The 18056-nt window shown below is 37.3% G+C and overlaps 1 protein-coding gene and 1 pseudogene across 16 annotated transcripts in view; both read left to right on the plus strand.

Moving 5' to 3' along the window:
* USP54 (ubiquitin specific peptidase 54) overlaps positions 1–18056 on the plus strand; it is a 194630-nt gene that overhangs the window by 134514 nt on the left and 42060 nt on the right. For 15 of the 16 annotated variants that reach the window (XM_077124911.1, XM_077124908.1, XM_077124909.1 and 12 more), the window contains 5 exons: positions 13968–14102; positions 16278–16391; positions 16524–16606; positions 17033–17138; positions 17250–17396. In XM_077124911.1, coding sequence (XP_076981026.1) covers positions 13968–14102; positions 16278–16391; positions 16524–16606; positions 17033–17138; positions 17250–17396 — 585 coding nt within the window. Of the gene's footprint in view, positions 1–5860; positions 6015–13967; positions 14103–16277; positions 16392–16523; positions 16607–17032; positions 17139–17249; positions 17397–18056 lie in introns of all 16 variants that reach the window. The other variant, XM_077124917.1, reaches the window with a different exon arrangement.
* LOC143653712 (diamine acetyltransferase 1 pseudogene) lies at positions 1993–3058 on the plus strand (annotated as a pseudogene).

The raw sequence follows: 18056 nt of genomic DNA on the forward strand, positions 1-18056 counted from the left end.
ATGGATTTTAAAAGTATGGGTTAACAGTAACAAATGTACCATACCATTACTAGGGGTCAAAAATAGTGGGGGATAAGGGGTATAGGATATTTTGGGTTTTCTTTTATATTTTTATTATTATTTCTCCTCCTTCTCTTCCACCTCTCCTCTTCTTCCTCTTCCTCCTTTTTGGAGTAATGAAAATGTTCTCAGATTGATCATGGTTGTAATTGCACAACTATGTGATGACATTAGGATCAAATTTATTTTATAACTTTGGATACGTTGTTTGATACGTGAATATATCTCAATAAAATAGCATTTAAAAAAAATACAAAAAGCAGTTATGGTTTATTCCCATGGTAAAATTCTGCATAATAATGAAAATTAATGACCTGCAGTTTTATATGTATCAATTTATAATAAAACAACATTGAAAAAACCAACATTGAATATAAATGAAGTCACAGAAGACTACCTAAACTATGAGGCCATTTATATACAAATTAGAAATAGTAAAAAACTAAATAAAAACTACCTGATATCCTCTAGAATGGCTATTATTTAAAAATGGAAAATAAGAATTACTACTAAGGTTGTGGAGAAGTAGGAATCCTAGTTGGATGCAAATGTAAAATGGTCCAGCCACTGTAAAAACATTTTAGCAGTTCCTCTGAAAGTTAAACAGAATTATCATATGATCCAGCAATTCCACTTCTAGGTATATGCCCCCCAAAATTAAAAACATGGATGTGATCAGATATGTTCACAGATATGTTCACATTATCACAGATAATGTTCATAGCAATGTTATTCACAGTAGCAAAATGGTAGAAATAACCCAAATGTCCATCAACAGACGAATGAATAAACAAAATGTGATATATCCAGTCACTGGAATAATATTCAGCTGTAAAAACAATGGAATTCTGATATGTCCTATAACATAGATGAACCTAGAAGACGTCATGTTGAGTGGAATTAGTCAAATTACACGTATACAAAATAACTAGAATATGCAAAATCACAGAGACAGAAAATTGATTAGAGGTTACCAGGGGTCAGGGGAAATGGAGAGTTAATGCATAATGGGTATAGGGTTTCTCTTTGGGTTGATGGAAAAGTTCTATAGTGGATGGTGGTGAGGGTGGTGCCACATTGTAATCCACTGAATTGTATGCTTGGGAATGGTTGAGATGGGAAAAGTTTATGTTGAATATATGTTTTGGCAATTACAAAAAGAAAGAGAATAAGGAGGCAATGACAATTAAATGTAATACATGATCCTGGGCTGGATATAATAATGGAGGAGAAAATGTCCAAAGGACATTATTGGGGCACATGAAAAAGCTGGAGTATAGGCAGCTAAATTTTACTGTTAAATTTTTTGAACTTGGTAACTGCCCCTAAAGTGCTTACATAAGTTGGATATCCTTGTTCTTAGGAAGTGTATGGAAGTATTAAGTTTTCAAGGAACACGATGTCCATAGTCTACACTCAATGTTTAGGAAATAGAAGGATGGATGGATAGATGCATGAATACATAGGTAGAATGGCATGGCTAATGTGGCAAAATGTTAAAAGTTGGTGGAATTGGGGAAGGGGAGGGGCTCTGTTGGAGTCCTGTGTATGGGTTTTGTATTATTTTTACAACAGTCCTGTAAGTTTGAAATAATGTCAAAATAAAAAGTTTAGGGTGGGCCACGGTGGCTCAGCAGCAAGAACGCTTGCCTGCCATGCCAGAGGACCCGGGTTCGATTCCCGGTGCCTGCCCACGTTAAAAAAAATAAATAAAATAAAAAGTTTCAAAAATCCAAAACGTTAAATATTATATTGTTTAGCATACATGTATGTGGTAAAACTGTAGTGAAAAGAGGGAGTGATTTTTATAAAATTCATGATAATGGTTACCTCCAGAAGATAGAGGGAGAATGATGTAATCAATAAGGAGCCTCAAACTCAGTGTTAATTTTTCCATTTCTTGAATTGGATGGTGAACACATGGACATTTTAAAAATTATTATTCACGCGCAGTTTCAAGTCGCAGCTTCGCGGAAGCTCCCCCTCCGCTACCTTGGTTCGCTGGGTCATGGTGCCAGCCTGACTAGGAAGAGGAAGCTCCCGGGAGATGAATGAGGAACCACCACCTCCTGCTGTTCAAGTACAGGGGCCTGGTCCGCAAAGGAAAGAGAAGCAAAAGACGAAAATGGCTAAATTCGTGATTCGCCCGGCCACCGCCGCCGACTGCAGTGACATCCTGCGGCTGATCAAGGAACTGGCTAAATATGAATACATGGAAGAGCAAGTACTATTAACTGAAAAAGATCTGCTAGAGGATGGTTTCGGAGAGCACCCCTTCTACCACTGCCTAGTTGCAGAAGTGCCCAAAGAGTACTGGACCCCGGAAGGACACAACATTGTTGGTTTTGCCATGTACTATTTTACATATGACCCATGGATTGGCAAGCTATTATATCTTGAGGACTTCTTCGTAATGAGTGATTATAGAGGTTTTGGCATTGGATCAGAAATTCTAAAGAATCTAAGCCAGGTTGCGATGAAATGTCGCTGCAGCAGCATGCACTTCTTGGTGGCAGAATGGAATGAACCATCTATCAACTTTTACAAAAGAAGAGGTGCTTCTGATCTGTCCAGTGAGGAAGGATGGCAACTCTTCAAAATTGACAAGGAGTACTTACTAAAAATGGCAACAGAGGAGTGAGGAGTGCTAATGTAGACAATGACAAGTTCCATTCTACTTAGAATCAATTTTCAACCTGTCTTGCTTTCTATCCTGTTTGTAGTAGAGTAATAGAATGAGCACCCATTCCAAAGCTTTATTACCAGTGGCGTTGTTGCATGTTTGAAATGCAGTCTGTTTAAAATGGCAATTGTGTATGCAGTTTGGAGTCATAGTTTTCCTTGAACATCTTTTGATTAAACAAGGTGGTGTGATCTTAATATATATGAAAAAAACTTCACTCTTGTGAGTCATTTAAATGTGTACAGTGTACACACTGGTACTTAGAGTTTCTGTTTTGATTCTTTTATAATAAACTGCCCTTTGATTTAAAAAAAATTATTATTCAGCTGTATATATACATTAGGTTTGTTCTTTATAGGTTTAATTATTTTTATTATAAAATATAGAAAGGGACTACAACCATACTAGAAAGTACATTACAATGTAAAGATGAAAACTAAAAATTCCCTGAATTCCACTAGAGAGATCTTTATGCCTCCTCTGTAGTCTGCTATTTCTGTTAGTGAGTCTTTTGGTTCACTGTTTTCACCAAAAGAGTATTTTTTCCCCCAAATCCCTAAATTGCCTCTCTAGCTCTAGCATCTCCCTACTTTATTTGTTCTACTATAAGAATAGCCTAGAGTGCTATTTTGAAGTTATCACCTTCTTATAACCTTGAATTGGCTCCCAGTTGTCTCTTCAATCATTTAAAAATGGAAGATTGTAGACATTTTTAAAACTAATTTCCATTTTCTTTTCCCTCCCTAGGTACTCTCCTTTTCTGCTGTGCCTACCTTTTAGACATTTTAGGTGCCATTCACTTTGCCTGGAGTGTTCTCTTTCCCTTCGATGAAACCACATCCATCTTTCATAATTTTGCTTCAGAAATTTTCCTCGTTCATGAAGTGTTTTATAAAATACTATCTATAGATCCATAATTGTTTCACTTAACAGTATGTAGAATGACTAAATGAGTTTTGGGGAAGGTGGCTCAGTGTTTCTTCCCTTTTGCTGTACCTTACAGTGCCTAAAACAGTGCTGGGGACATAATATATAATAAACACTGCTTTTACTGGGTTAATACTCTATTTTAGTAGTTCTTGGATTTTAGTTACAGAGTTTCAGGTACTTGCCTTCTCTTCCCTCTTTTTCTTTCTGCTCTCTCTCACTATTATCCTATTTAATTGCAAAGAAATTTTCTTATTGTGTCTTTTGGTCTCAGGCTTTTTAGTAAGGCTACTAATCTAGGCCTTCATGCTTCTTTTGGTAAGGGAAGAGTGAGATGGTTATGTATGTGGGGGAAATGGGATAGTGAGAAAGATCTGCTGAATGGAAGAGTGAAGGCCTGGAATTTTACCAGCAGAACAATTATCTGGTATCCTGTGGTTAAGTTACATGTTACTTTGTCATGTTTCAGTATGAGTGAAATTCTATATATTTAGATCCCATTTTTCCACTTTATCACATTTAAAAACCAGAGGACTTTTTGGTGAGGCTAATAAGATTACTTTTTGCTGGCTTTTAATAACCTGTTTGTATTCTTTAATGCTAAATTTGATATGTAAAATTCTAATTTGTAAATTTCTTTTCAAAACGAGAAGTCTAAAATCCTTCCAAGTCTGGTTCTCTCCCCAGTTTATAATTTCCCTTGCCTCAACCCCTAAAATATGCTTATGTGAATACCCTTTGGGTCATGTCTTTGGATAATATATTTACTTGATTTATATATATATATATATATATTATATTCATTTATTTTTTCCTGTTATGTAAACATCTGTCAATATTCCTTTGCCTTGTCATCTTCCCCAGGTACCATAATATGTGTTGTATCCAGTGCTTATAATTACTTTTTGGTGATTTACATACAGTATTTATGATGCTCCATTTAGTTTGGTCTTGCAAAGTTGTACTTTTTTTTCCTGTGTAACTTTATCTTACGTCCCTAAAGTAATTTCGACCTCAAAATCTTACATGAGTTATTCATGGTGGCTTTCATTGAAAAGAGTTTGTGCCAGTGTGTTTTTCTCCTTACTTTGAACAACAATGCCTTTCAACTCAGACTTAACAAATAGAAGATGGTTGTATGCTAATTAATTACCCTGTCCTCTCTAAAACCCTGATTTTATTCCTATATAGTATTACTAAAAGATTTTTTCCTAAATTGTCATTGTGCTTATATCTCAGAGCTCTCATTTATTATTCACTTTAAATGTGCTCTTACACCCCTCAGCCCCTAGAGTATGACTTTACTTTGGTGTTGGCTTATTTATTTATCTGTGTTCAGGGGAGGAAATCCGCCCTCTGTATTTAGTATGCCACAAAGATTTTGTTCTCCTTCCAGGGATTGTACTAAAGGCCTTGCAGTGCCAGGATGTAGGACAGAGTACCTTTTTGTTATAGGCAAAGAGAAATGCTGCACTGATTGATTAAATTCAACAAATCATCTCAATTAATGATTTTTCTTTTAAGAAAGCATAAAAGTCAGGGAATGATGGGCAGTGGGATGGGGAAAAAAAGAGTTTTATATATAAGGTGTCTTGGAATGTAAGCCCGTATCTAGAGAGCAGTTGGTTAGACTGCTAGATAGTTAGTTCTATTGGGGATGGAAGGTCTGTATTCTGCTGTTGGCTCACTTGTTAATTGGGGAGAAATTTGAGAGCTTGGGAAACAAATCCTTCAGTATTTTTTTTAGCGTAGGCCTCTCCTGGGTTGTTTCTCTTTTGGGTAATGAAGCATCATCACAGGGAGTAAAGTAGTATAAGAAGTTATTCATCATCCTGTATTAATCCAGTCCTTTTTTTTGGTAGATTGTAAGAATTGAAGATTCTTTATTGTCTTTAGTCATGGCTAGAGAGAGGAGTGCATTATCTTGCACTGACTAAACCAGGAAATTAGATTTCTAGTTTGTTCCCTAGAAATTTTAGCTAGTAATAAACAACTTTCACATTAGGAAGTATGTCTTTGTGTTTAATGCACATATCATCTACTTGAGTTTAACTTCCTTGTTTTGATTACTTATGAGCATATTTATTTGGTCCTTTGTCCTTTATTACTCTTAAGGTGCTTTATATTTTGTCTAGTTTAAATATTCTTAATTAATTTAACTATTGACATAATTTTTTCTTAAACATTTAGTGCTTTTAGGAGCTCTCCTTGGATTGTATAAAATCCTTCATTCTTTTTAAAATATGGAGTTGGAGTTCAGAATTATACAAGATACTGAAATAGAGGAATATGACTACAAGGAAAAATATACATCATCATGATTCTTTCCTTCCCAGAGTTAAAGGTAGATCCTAAAACTTCCACAATTTCAAAATCTGTAGATCCTAAAACTTCCACAATTTCAAAATCTGTGTGCATATCCAGGAGGATCCCCTGTGAATAGCTGGAAATAAAGCCGTAAACTCATGAGGAGATAGGGTGTTGATAACCAAATTTAATTTAAAGAGACCAACACAGACTTTCTTATCAGGAACTCGAAAAGGTAACTGATTTTAGATTTAAGATTAGAGACCCCCAAGGGCAAAACTAACAAGCTGTTTTCTGCCTTCCCCAAATTGTATTGAGTGTCTGTTAAACTGACTGGCTAGTTGATGATATTAAGGAATTATCGTTAATTTTATTTGGGTGTTAAAATAATATTGTGACTATGGTTTAGAGCCTTTATTTTTTAGAGGAACATCCTGAAATATTTGCAGATGAATAATATCTGGTATTTGCTTCAAAATGATTTGGGAGGGGAGTAAGTTGTCCACAGGATAATAAAGGTTAAAGCTGGATGATGGGTACATGGGGGTTTTTAATACTATACTGTATACTCTTGTATGTTTGCAATTTTCTATAATAAACTGTTAAGAATTCTGTTATTGCTTTGTGTGCACAAAGGGTAAAGCTTGCACATTCTTTCCTTTGTGAAAAAGAATTTTCAACATTCCTCAGACCACACAAAACTAATCAAAGTTCTCTTTTCTAGTAGTCAGTGGCCCTCAAGGACTAGATCCCTTATCATTCTTCCAGAGCATTGTACCTATAAACAATCTAGATTGGCCACATTTAGGTTCTGTGATTTCTAGAAGGTATGGACAAAAGGAGTGATGAAAAGAGCCAAAATGATTAGGGAGTTGGAAAGCCCAGATCAGAAATAGAAACCATTAGAGTTAAGTTAGGGAATAGTGTAAAGTGCCTTTGCAGATAGTATTGCTGTTTACCTCTCAGGGATGAGTTGGACTGCTGACTGTGGCACTTTCCCAAGATTTCAGGCCTGTAAAGCTCCAAATTAGTGATGATCCTCCTCCTTGACCCCCATCTTTTCTACTCCTGACTTCTATCAGAAGTAAGGTTGGGAAATCCTGAGTGAGAAATAAACAGCTGTTCCTTGCCTAAAGACTAGAGTCTGTTTTAAGGGGAAAAAAACTGTTAAACAACAGCTGCATTTGTAGATGCCAAGGCACAAAGACTTTCTGTCTTCGTAGCACTTCCATCTTATTTATATGTTTTTTAGTAATCCAAATAATTATTTGCTCATGTGGGTAGAGTTTTCGTTGCTTGATCCAAAAGAAAAGTATGGAGAAACACCTCTTTTAGTCATTAAGGTTTTGTTGCTTTTGCAATGTATCCAAGAAAATAATAAACAGACAAAAAGTGATTTGCACTGAATTTGCCTTTTCTTGAGAATGAAAAGTAAGACCTTTGGTCTCACCCTGTGAAGAAGAGCAGAGAGAAACTTCAAAGGTGGGGTTTCTCTGCTTATTGAAATAGAACCATCAGGGACCCCACAAGGAAAAATGATTTCTGAGATTTGGTTTTTCCTCCCGTTTCTCCCTCCCTGCCATAGAACTTAGCAATTGGAAGAATACCAGTTTTTGTTCCTTATTGGTGCTGCCACCTGTTTTTACTGCTGAACGAAATGTTCTTGGCTTTCTTTGGTGTGAACAGGATCTCCCTCTGGGAAAGGTGGGAGGAGGGTGAAAAAGGGAACAGGAGGAGGCCCGTTCCAGCCCCTGTGCTCATGTGAGAGGAACACACAGGGGTTAGTGTGCTGCCGTAACAGAGGGGCTTTGTGTTACAGCTTCTTTCGGAGCTGTAGCTCCACAGATGCATGCTGGGTAGGCTAGGCTCCTTCATCCCTAATACGCTTGCTTCTTCCTAACAATAGCAGAACAAGACTGATAACAATAATTAAAATAAGAAAATAAAACTTGAAACAGAGGCCATTCTGAAAGCACTGATAACCTCATTGTATATGGAGAAAGTTTGTAATTAAGAAGTAAGAAAAGAGAATAACATGGAAACGCTGATGCCACTGAATGCAAGAGCCACATCTGTTGTCACAGATCCATGTGGGTGCAGGCAGAACTCTGACCTTAGGTCTTTCTCCTTCTATGCTGAATTAGTCCCCAACTTTTGTTATCTAGGTCATGGGAATCTGTCTCACTTGACCTCTCTTAGGAGCAACAGTATAGAGAAGAGTTTTCTCCTTCCTACCCAGATCTCAGAGTGTGGGGAGATAGTTCAAGATAGAGGCAGCTCTCACTCACACTCCTTCAGCATTGGACAATAGCAGCAGGCTTCTTAGTAACCTAAAATTACTCCCAAATGTAATAATAATAACAGCTAACATTTAGCACTTAGCCGTATTGCCAAGAATTAGTCTAAATTATATGTCAATCATTTAATCCTCAAATAATACTTGGAAGTAAATGCTGTTACTAATCCTTTATTAAAAGAGGAAACTGAGGCCTGGAGAAGTTTAGTAACTTGCCCAAGGTCATATCGTTGGTAAGTGTCAGGACTGGGATATTTTTATTTTTAATTTTTTTTAATTGTAGTAACATATGTACCATATTAAATTTCCCATTTTAATCATCTTTAAGTGTACAATTCAGTGGCATTAATTGCTTTTACGGAGCTGTGATACCATCACACATTTTATTACTAAAACTTTTCTCACTGAAAACAGAAACTCTACTCATTATACCATCACACATTCTATTACTAAAACTTTTCTCACTGAAAAAGAAACTCTACTCATTAAGTAATATTTCTCTATTTCCCTTTCCTGCTAACCCCTGGTAACCTCTTTTCTGTCTCTGTGAATTTGCTTATTCTACCTATTTCATATAAATGGAATCATAGAATATTTGTCACTTTGTGTTTGGCTTATTTCATTTAGTGTAATATTTTCAAAGTCCATCCATATTGTGGCATGTATCAGAACTTCATTCCTTTTATGGCTGAATAATACTCCTTTATATGTAGATATGACATTTGTTTATCCATTTGAGTTGTTTTCCACCTTTTGACTATTGTGAATAATGCTGCCACAAACTTTGGTGTACAAATATCTCTTTGAGTCTATTTTCAGTTTTTTGGATATATAACTAGTAGTGGAATTGCTGGGTCATATGGTGATTCTATGTTTAACTTTTTGAGGAACCACCATACTCATATGTATGCACCATTTTACATCCCCATCAGCAATACAAGGGATAGGATTTTGAACCCAGACTGTTTGGCTCCCGGCTCTTAGCTATTACTCTATGACATCTCTCAGTGGAGTCCTGTTCTTTCTAAAATAGGGTTATCTGAACCACAAAGCACAGAAAATGATTTGAGTGACTATATTCTTAATTTTCCATAGGATGGTTCATAACTAGTGCTATGCATAGGAGAGAAGTTAATTCATTAGGAAGTCGAGGCCTAAGAGTATTAGGCATCTTGAGGAAACTCTGTTGAGACAGAATAAAAGGGACAAAGCTTTCAATGTCAAGTTTGTGCAGAGCTATCCTGGAAATAATTTCCTATTCTGTTTTGTTTTGGAAACAGTTTTGGACTCTAGACAAAGGAACAGCCTCATCTGTTCCTTGTTCTGAAGATAGAGCTTTTGTCAGCAATCATGTCTTAGCATTTACAGTTAAGATTACCAAGCTTGAATAGGACAGTGGTCACTAAATTTAGCTAAGCTTGGGTGGCTTTCTTTCAGCAGATCAGCAGGTTGTCAGGCCACCGGGCAATTTGTAGAGGTAGTCACTGCTTCTTTTCACACCTTTGTTTTCCTTTGTTTTTCTATATTCTCATGAAGTTTCAGAATCCCTTAGGTTACTGGACAGATATCCAGTTGTCCTCGGGGAGAGTTTAAACATGGACTTAGACCTTTCTTTTTGGTCTAGTTAAGAGGTCACTGATAGACAGTCTTCTCCACCAAATTATAGAGGGCATGGAAGGCCCTGCCCTGCCTTTAACTGACCTTATAATAGATTTGTGAATCGATTCCTAGATTGATCCAAAATAATTTGGAGTAATTATAATAGATTCCTCCTATTTCCCTGTTTACTAATTAACACTACATGTACATTGTTGGCACTGTCTTCTCTGTATCATATTGAATCATTTGTAGAGAAATGTGCTGGCTTGAACCTATTATGTACCCCCAGAAAAGCCATGTTCTTTTTTTGTTTGTTTTTGCTTTGCTTTCTTTGTAAAACCATGCTCTTTCAATCCAAACCCAATTTTGTGGGGGCAGACCTATTGTTTGGATGGAATTTTTTGTAGGTTGTTTTGGTGGAGATGTGACATTCTCAATTGGAGATGTGGGTGGGGTCTTTTGATTAGATTATTTCCATGTAGATATGACTCCCCCCATCCCCACCCATTCACTGTAGGTCTTAATTAGTGTACTGGAGTCCTTAAAAGAGTTCAATGAGAAAGAGAGAACTCAGAGCCAACACAGAAAGCAGAAAGATGAAACAAGGTCACAGATGTTTGGAGATGCTAACTCCTGCATTTCCAAAAGTTTGAATCTCTTGTTAGCTCTATCAGTTCTTCAAGCATCTGCATTGGCTCTGTTGCTTCACTGCGATGTTACCCTTTTTTTTTTTTTTTTTTTAACATGGGCAGGCACTGGGAATTGAACCCGGGTCCTCGGGCTTGGCAGGCAAGCATTCTTACCTGCTGAGCCACCGTGGCCCGCCCAGATGTTACCCTTTTTAAAGGACTCTAGTAAACTAATCAAGGACCACTTTGAATGGGTAGTGTCACATCTCCATCTAATTAAAAGGTCACACCCACAGTTGGGCACACCATATGTCTGTGGAGATAATCTAATCAAAATTTTCTACCCTACAATATTGAATCAGTATTAGAAGAAATGGCTGCCCCCACAAGATTGGATAAGGATTAAACATGGCTTTTCTGGGGTGCCTAATATTTTCAAACCAGCACAGTATCTTTCTCTGGATGCTCAAGTTTGGACATTTTTATAGTCTTAAAACTACAAACTTGTAACTTAATAAATCCCCTTTGTAAAAGACAATCTATTTCTGGTATTTTGCATTCTGGCAGTGTTGTAAACTGAAACATGGAATAAATAATAGGTTACACAGTAATTTGCTCTTATGGTACTGCAGGGATAGATGTTCAATGTGTGTAAAGAGGAGGGATGTGAGTGAGAAGGTAGAATGAGGGAAACAATTCTTGAAGTGAAATTAGCAGATTTGCTAATTTGCTTAAGACATTTTTTCAACTTTTCTACGTGATTCTTTATCTGCTAAAAAGAGAGAGGATTTAATCAGATTTCCCCTTAAAAAACTCTGCTATTGCGTGATTTATTTATACAATTATTCAAAAATATTTATTGGTTGTACTCTATGCCAATAGTGTTATAGTTGCTGGAAATATAGCAGTGAATAAGAGAACAAAAATTTCTGTGTTCACACTTACATTCTAGAGAACAGAGTCAGATAATAAGTAAAATACATAATATGGCAGATGGTATTAACTACTATGGGGAAAAATAAAACAGATGAGGATTGGGGATTTGGGGAATGGAACTTGCAATTTTAAATATGGTGATGAGGATATACTATATTGAAAAGGTAATATTTGAATAAAGACCTGAAGAAATTGAGTGACTAAGTTACACATCTTTGGAGGAAGAGCGATCTGTGCAGAGAGAACTACAAGTACAAGGGCTTAGGTTCAGGAACATTTGGAGCCACAGCAAGGGGCCAGTGTGGCTGGTTTGGGTGAGCTAGAGGTGGAAAAGTAGGCCATATTATGTAGGGCCTTCACTTTGGCTTTTACTCTGTATGAAATGGAATGCCTTTAGAGGGTTTTGAGCAGAGGAATGACATGGTCTAACTTAAATTAAAAAAAAAATCATTTAACTGCTGTGTTGATATTCTATGTATTTCCTTCGGTGAAACAGGGAAACCAATCAGGAAACTGCAGTCATCCCATGAAGAGATCATGTGGATTGGTCAAGGGTGGCTACAGATGAGGTGGTAAGAAGTATAGGATCTAGTTATTTTGGGGGGGGTGAAAATAATAGGATTTGCCAGTCAATCAGATGTGAGTTTGAGAACAAGAGAGGAATCGAAGATGATTTCAAGGTTTTTAGCTTGAACAACTGCAAACCTGACATTGTCATTTACTGAGATGGGGAAGAATATAGATAGAACAGATTTGGGGGAAAGATTAGAAATTCTGTTTTAGACATGTTAAATTTGAGATACCTATTGATATTCAAATGGAGATATCAAGTATATAATTGGATATATAAATCTGGAATTCAGAAGAAGGGAGATTTGGGCTCCTGATGTAAATTAGAAGTTTTTAGTATAAGCATGGTATCTAAATCTTTAAACTAGATGAGATCGCTAAACAGGTAAATATAAAAAAGTGAAGAAGTCTAGGAGTGAGTCGTGGGGGAATGGAAATGAACCAGCAAAGAAGACTGGTAAGGAGTGACTAATGAGGTAGGAAGTGCCCTGGAAGCCAAAGGAAATATTTTAAAGATCAGCTGGGTTAAATGTGAATAGGTGAAGTAAGATGAAGACCAAGAAGTGGCCATTAAAGGTTAGTAGGGCTTCTTATTCTTCTATCACCAACAACAGGCCAGAAGAATGTTCCTCACTTAAAATTCTTGTTAACAACTTCTTTAAATAAAAAAAATCCCGGTATTATCTTTCAGACTTACTAATGAGACCAGAAATGAGACCACTCTAAACCTATATGCCTGTTATATATAACTCATAACCGAATGAGTTGTTTGAGTGCTTTAGTGAGCATCTGGCCTATGTGGTGTCAAGCAGCATATTCTAATCTCTAAGGGAGGGTCCAGTACCCCTTGAGAAATACCTATCAAGCCAGTGCCACTTGTTGCCACTCTTTGTTTCCATTTTCTGTACATTGCATTTATCAGGATTTCAAATGTAGGGGACGGTGGAGAAGATAGATGCATTTAATTAGGAATTGTGTACATCAAAAGACACCATAACCAAGGTTAGTAGACTGAGAGAAGATATTTATCACAAATAATATCTCAAAGAACCCAGAAAGATTAACTGTAGTGAGAGGCACTAAAATGAACCAGTCTGACAGTATTAATTGGTGGCAAGTATATGGGGAAATTTATGGTCATGCACTAGGGGAGTATAGGTTGGCATTAGCTTCTTTATAGTAGCAAAACATTGAAACTGCCTAGATGTCTGTCAGTAAAAAAATGGATAATGCTATATAGGAAATGCTTAACAGTAAGGAAAAGGAATGAACCAGGTCTTTGTATATTATCATGGATAGTTATCAAGGATAGTGTTGAATTGAAAAAAAACCAACAAATAAGATTCAGTGTGATCATTTTTACATAAAAATACACATTGGTATGTACAAAATATACCACATATTATTATGGGTGTGTATGTGTGTAAAAGTATTAAAAATGAAAGATTGTGCAACAAACTCATGACGGTGAGTGGCTGCCAAGATTGGAGTCTTGAATGGGTCTTTAGTTTTATTTGGATCTTTAGACTGGAAGTAACAGGACAGATACAGTGTTTGTTATATTATACTTTGTACTTTTGGATAATTTTATGTTAGTTAAAAAATTTTAAAGAAAAGGCACCAGGTTTCATAGGATGAACCCTCAAGGAATAATTTCCAATCCATTTACATGTAATTTTCTCCATTTGCCTTTATCTATTGGTATCAGAGGAAATGAGATAACTGCATTGCATTAACTCATGACAATAGTCTCTTCTAATGTGTCTGTGACAGCATCACACTCACTCAGCTGGGGAAATGAAGATCCTTCTTATTACAGATCATGCCCTACATTTTAAATCTTGATTTAAAAAAAGCTAATAACTGCAAGCATGTCAACCCATGGGAAGTATATTTGGTTCCATAGCTAGGGATGTCTAGAAGTTTAATAACAATATTGTGCTTTTTCTCTTCCCTACAGGGAATCTTTAACCAGTTTCAGTGTAGTAGTGAAAAAGTGCTTCCATCTGACACTCTCCGCAGTGCTTTGGCAAAGACTTTCCAGGATGAACAGCGTTTCCAGCTGGGAATTATGGATGATGCTGCAGAGTGCTTTGTAAGTGTCTGGCCTCTGGCCCTCTTTGATATGAGGATAGAACTGTTGATGGTCTCTATCAGAGACTGGTTCTTTTACCATGGAATTTACCAAGCCCTGATTTCTACAGTTAGAACAAAGAATTTCTCTGGCTTCTCAGAGCTCTAGAGTCTATCTGCTATTGCACTGTGTATTGCCTAGTTAGTTTATTCTTTTTCCTCCAGGCTTAGGGTAGTTTTGTGCTCGCCATGGCATAAAACAGTAGCACTTATCTTCAGAGGAGCCAGGGCTTGTTAAAATATAAAATTCTGGGCCCCATCCCTTGAGTTTCTGATGGAGGAGGACTGCATTAGGGCCCCAAAATAACCATCTCTAACAAGTTCCCAGGTGATGCTGATTTGCTGTCTGGGGACCACACTTTGAAAACTCCTACATTACCAAAGATAATTAAACAGGAAATAACTGAGTTCCTAGCCCAAGTTCAATGTACTATTGCCTCCAGTGACTTTTAGTAGAAGAACATGACTCCTCTAAACTGTGGGACCTATCCATCAACTTTCAAAAGAGCCTCTCTATGCATCTTTCTGAGAGTAATGAACCTACCATCACTGGGTAAAATGTGCGCCAAAATTAGAGGTATTCCTGAGAAACTGGATTGCAAATACATTGCTGATGGGGATATAAAATGGTACAGCTACTCTGGAAAACTGTTTGGCAGTTTCTTATAAACTAAATGTGTACTTAACATACAACCCAGCAACTGCACTCATTAACATTTAGCTCAGAGAAATGAAAACATATGTGTTCTAGTTCGCTAGCTGCCGTAATGTAATATACCAGAAATGGAATATCTTTTAAAAAGAGGAATTTAATAAATTGTAAGTTTACAGTTCTAAGGCTGTGAAAATGTCCCAATTAAAGCAAGTCTATAAAAATGTCCAAATTAAGGCACCAACAAGAGGTTACCTTCATTCAAGAAAGGCTGATAAAGTTCAGGGTTTCTCTCTCAACTGGAAAGGTACATGGTGAATGAACATGGTGACGTCTGCTAGCTTTCTCTCCAGGCTTCTTGTTTCATGAAGCTCCTCCAGGGGCATTTTCCTTCTTCATCTCCAAAGGTCTCTGGCTGTGTAGGCTCTCCTGGTTCTTGTGCTCTGTTGCTCTCAAGCTTTTTCTGAAGTGTTTCCTCTTTTAAAGGATTCCAGACCCACCTGGAATGGGTGGAGTCACATCTCCCTGTAATTAAAGGTTGATATCCACAATTGAAAGTGTCAAATCTCTGTGGAGATAATCTAATCAAGTTTCCAATCTACAGTGCTGCAAAGGGATTAAAAGAAGTGGTTGCTCCCACAAGATTGGATCAGGATTAAAAGATGGCTTTCCTAGGGTACATAATCCTTTCAAACTGGCACAATATGTTCACATAAAAACCTGTAGATGAATATTTAGAGCAGCTTTATTTGTAGTAGCCCCAAATTGGAAACAACCAAAAAGTCATTTGGGTTGTGAATGGTTAAACCAACTGTGGTACTTCCATATCATGGAATACTGTACGGCAATAAAAAGGAAAGAAGTGTTGATACATATGACAGCTTGGATGGATCTCCAGGGAATTATACTGAGTGAAAAGGCCAATATCAAAAAGTTGTGTACTGTATGATTGCATTTATATAACAGTCTTGAAATAACAAAATTACAGAGATGGAGTACAGATTAGTGGTTTTCAGGATTTAGGGAAGGGAAGTGGGTACTGCTATAAAGGGGTAGCATGAGGGATCTTTGTAGAGAGGGAACAGTTTTGTATCTTGACTGTCATGGAGATTATATGACTTTGCACATGTGCTAAAACTACACAGAGCTGCAAACGCTCATACACACACAAATGAGCATTTATAACTGGTGAAATCTGAATAAACTCTGGATTGTTTCGGTGTCTTTTCCTGATTTTGATATTGTACTATAGTTTGTAAGGTGGTACCAATGGAAGAAACTAGATGAAGGGTACATGGGATTTCCTTGTACATTTTTTGGCCATTCTCTGTGAATTTATAATTGTTTCAAAATAAAAGTTTTTAAAAATCAGGGATATTCCGAGCCCCCACAAAGGTTGCTGTTTCTCTGGGTGAACGGCCTACCAATATACACAGTTGTTTTTTGAGTGATGATGTTATACTGATTTTGTTCTTTCCCTGTCAGGAAAACCTCCTAATGAGAATTCACTTCCATATTGCTGATGAAACCAAAGAGGATATATGTACCACTCAACATTGCATCTCCCACCAGAAATTTGCAATGACATTGTTTGAGCAGGTGAAACCTATCTCTGTCTCCATCTTAGACCTTTTCTTCAAGAACAGTTTATCCTGGGATGTGGGCTGTCAAATGGGTGCCAAAACAGTAATAACAATAGCTGCTTGGTTTTGCTCTCCTCCCCCTGCTCAGTGTGTATGTACCAGCTGTGGTGCCACTTCTGACCCGCTACCTTTCATCCAGATGGTACATTACATCTCTACCACTTCACTTTGGTGAGTCTTACTGGGTTTTCTGTTTGTACTCAGACATTTATCCAGTTGACTGGATTTTAACTGAAGGCATTCAAATAGCTTATATCCTTCTTGCTGAGTCCATGCTATATTGTAGGAATAAGAACAATAATTTAAAAATAACCTTTTGTCCTCCTTTCCTCTTACATTCCTTCCCTTTTCTTAGGCTTAGTTCTTGCCAACAAAGTGGTAGGAGAAACTGGGCTTCTATTAGTTTTGATCTTGGAACAGACAGAAGCACTCACTGTGTTCGTGGGACAATGAATTTGGTTAGGACAAGGGGCTTTGGTATTGTGAGCACAGAGAGAAACTAAAAAATGTAAGTTAGGAGTTTGCCTGAATGGTTTATTTGATTTAGTTATGACTCCATACAACTGTGCTATCATCCCCCTTCTGTTCTCCTTGAAGCAATCAGGCTATTTGTATGTTGGAAAGACGAGAGAAACCTTCACCAAGCATGTTTGGTGAGTTGCTGCAGAATGCCAGTACCATGGGGGATCTGCGGAACTGTCCGGTGAGTTAAGTCAAGGGTGGGGTTTGAAGTGGGAAGGGGAAACCTGGAGTGAGTGGAATACAGCCAGAATCAACGAGGACACATAGAACTAGCATTCTATATGTATTTCAGAGCAACTGTGGAGAGAGGATCCGGATTCGCCGTGTGTTGATGAATGCTCCACAAATTATCACAATTGGGCTGGTATGGGACTCGGACCATTCAGACTTGGCAGAAGATGTCATCCACAGCCTGGGTACCTGCCTTAAGCTGGGTGATGTGAGTATTAGTTACCTTTATCACTGACCTAGAGTTCTTGTGTCTTAGCATTACTCAAGGGCAGGAAGCAATGAACAAAAAGGTATGTCCTAGGTGACAAATATTATGGAGTTTTGGACAGATATACTTGTGTACACATACATGTGCAACTATGTATATGTACAAGCTCATATACTTTTGGGTAGGCAGCAAAGGCTTTTTAAAAGAAATGGGATAAACTTAGTCTTGGATAGGATGGACAGAGCTTAGCTACTGATAAAAATCAATCAGTTGATAGGGTTATTGCATGTTCTACTCATTGTTAGTTTACTTTGGTATAGGGAGGTGTATTCAGCCATGGGAAGTTGTAAGGTCAAAGTAATAAGTGGTCTTGTAGAGCTGTTCTGGGGGATGGAGGTAAAAGTTGGTGACCTATGTCCAAAATGTAAAATTTACAGTGCGGAACCATTGTCTGTTGAGAAGGTAATGAAGCAGCTTAGAAGGGAATTTAGAAGTTTAGTGGTTTTCTTTGAGCCCATTCAAGGAAATAGGGAAAAAGACTTCAAGCCTAGGGTACCTACCTTATCAGTCCCATGCCATAGTGCTGGATTTTCCTTCAGATCAAAAGAAGAGTCAGAAACTCTGGGGTTTCCTTTCTATTGGTTTCTTTCTGGGATAATA

Source organism: Tamandua tetradactyla, chromosome 13 (assembly GCF_023851605.1).
Source record: "Tamandua tetradactyla isolate mTamTet1 chromosome 13, mTamTet1.pri, whole genome shotgun sequence".
Taxonomy (NCBI): domain Eukaryota; kingdom Metazoa; phylum Chordata; class Mammalia; order Pilosa; family Myrmecophagidae; genus Tamandua; species Tamandua tetradactyla.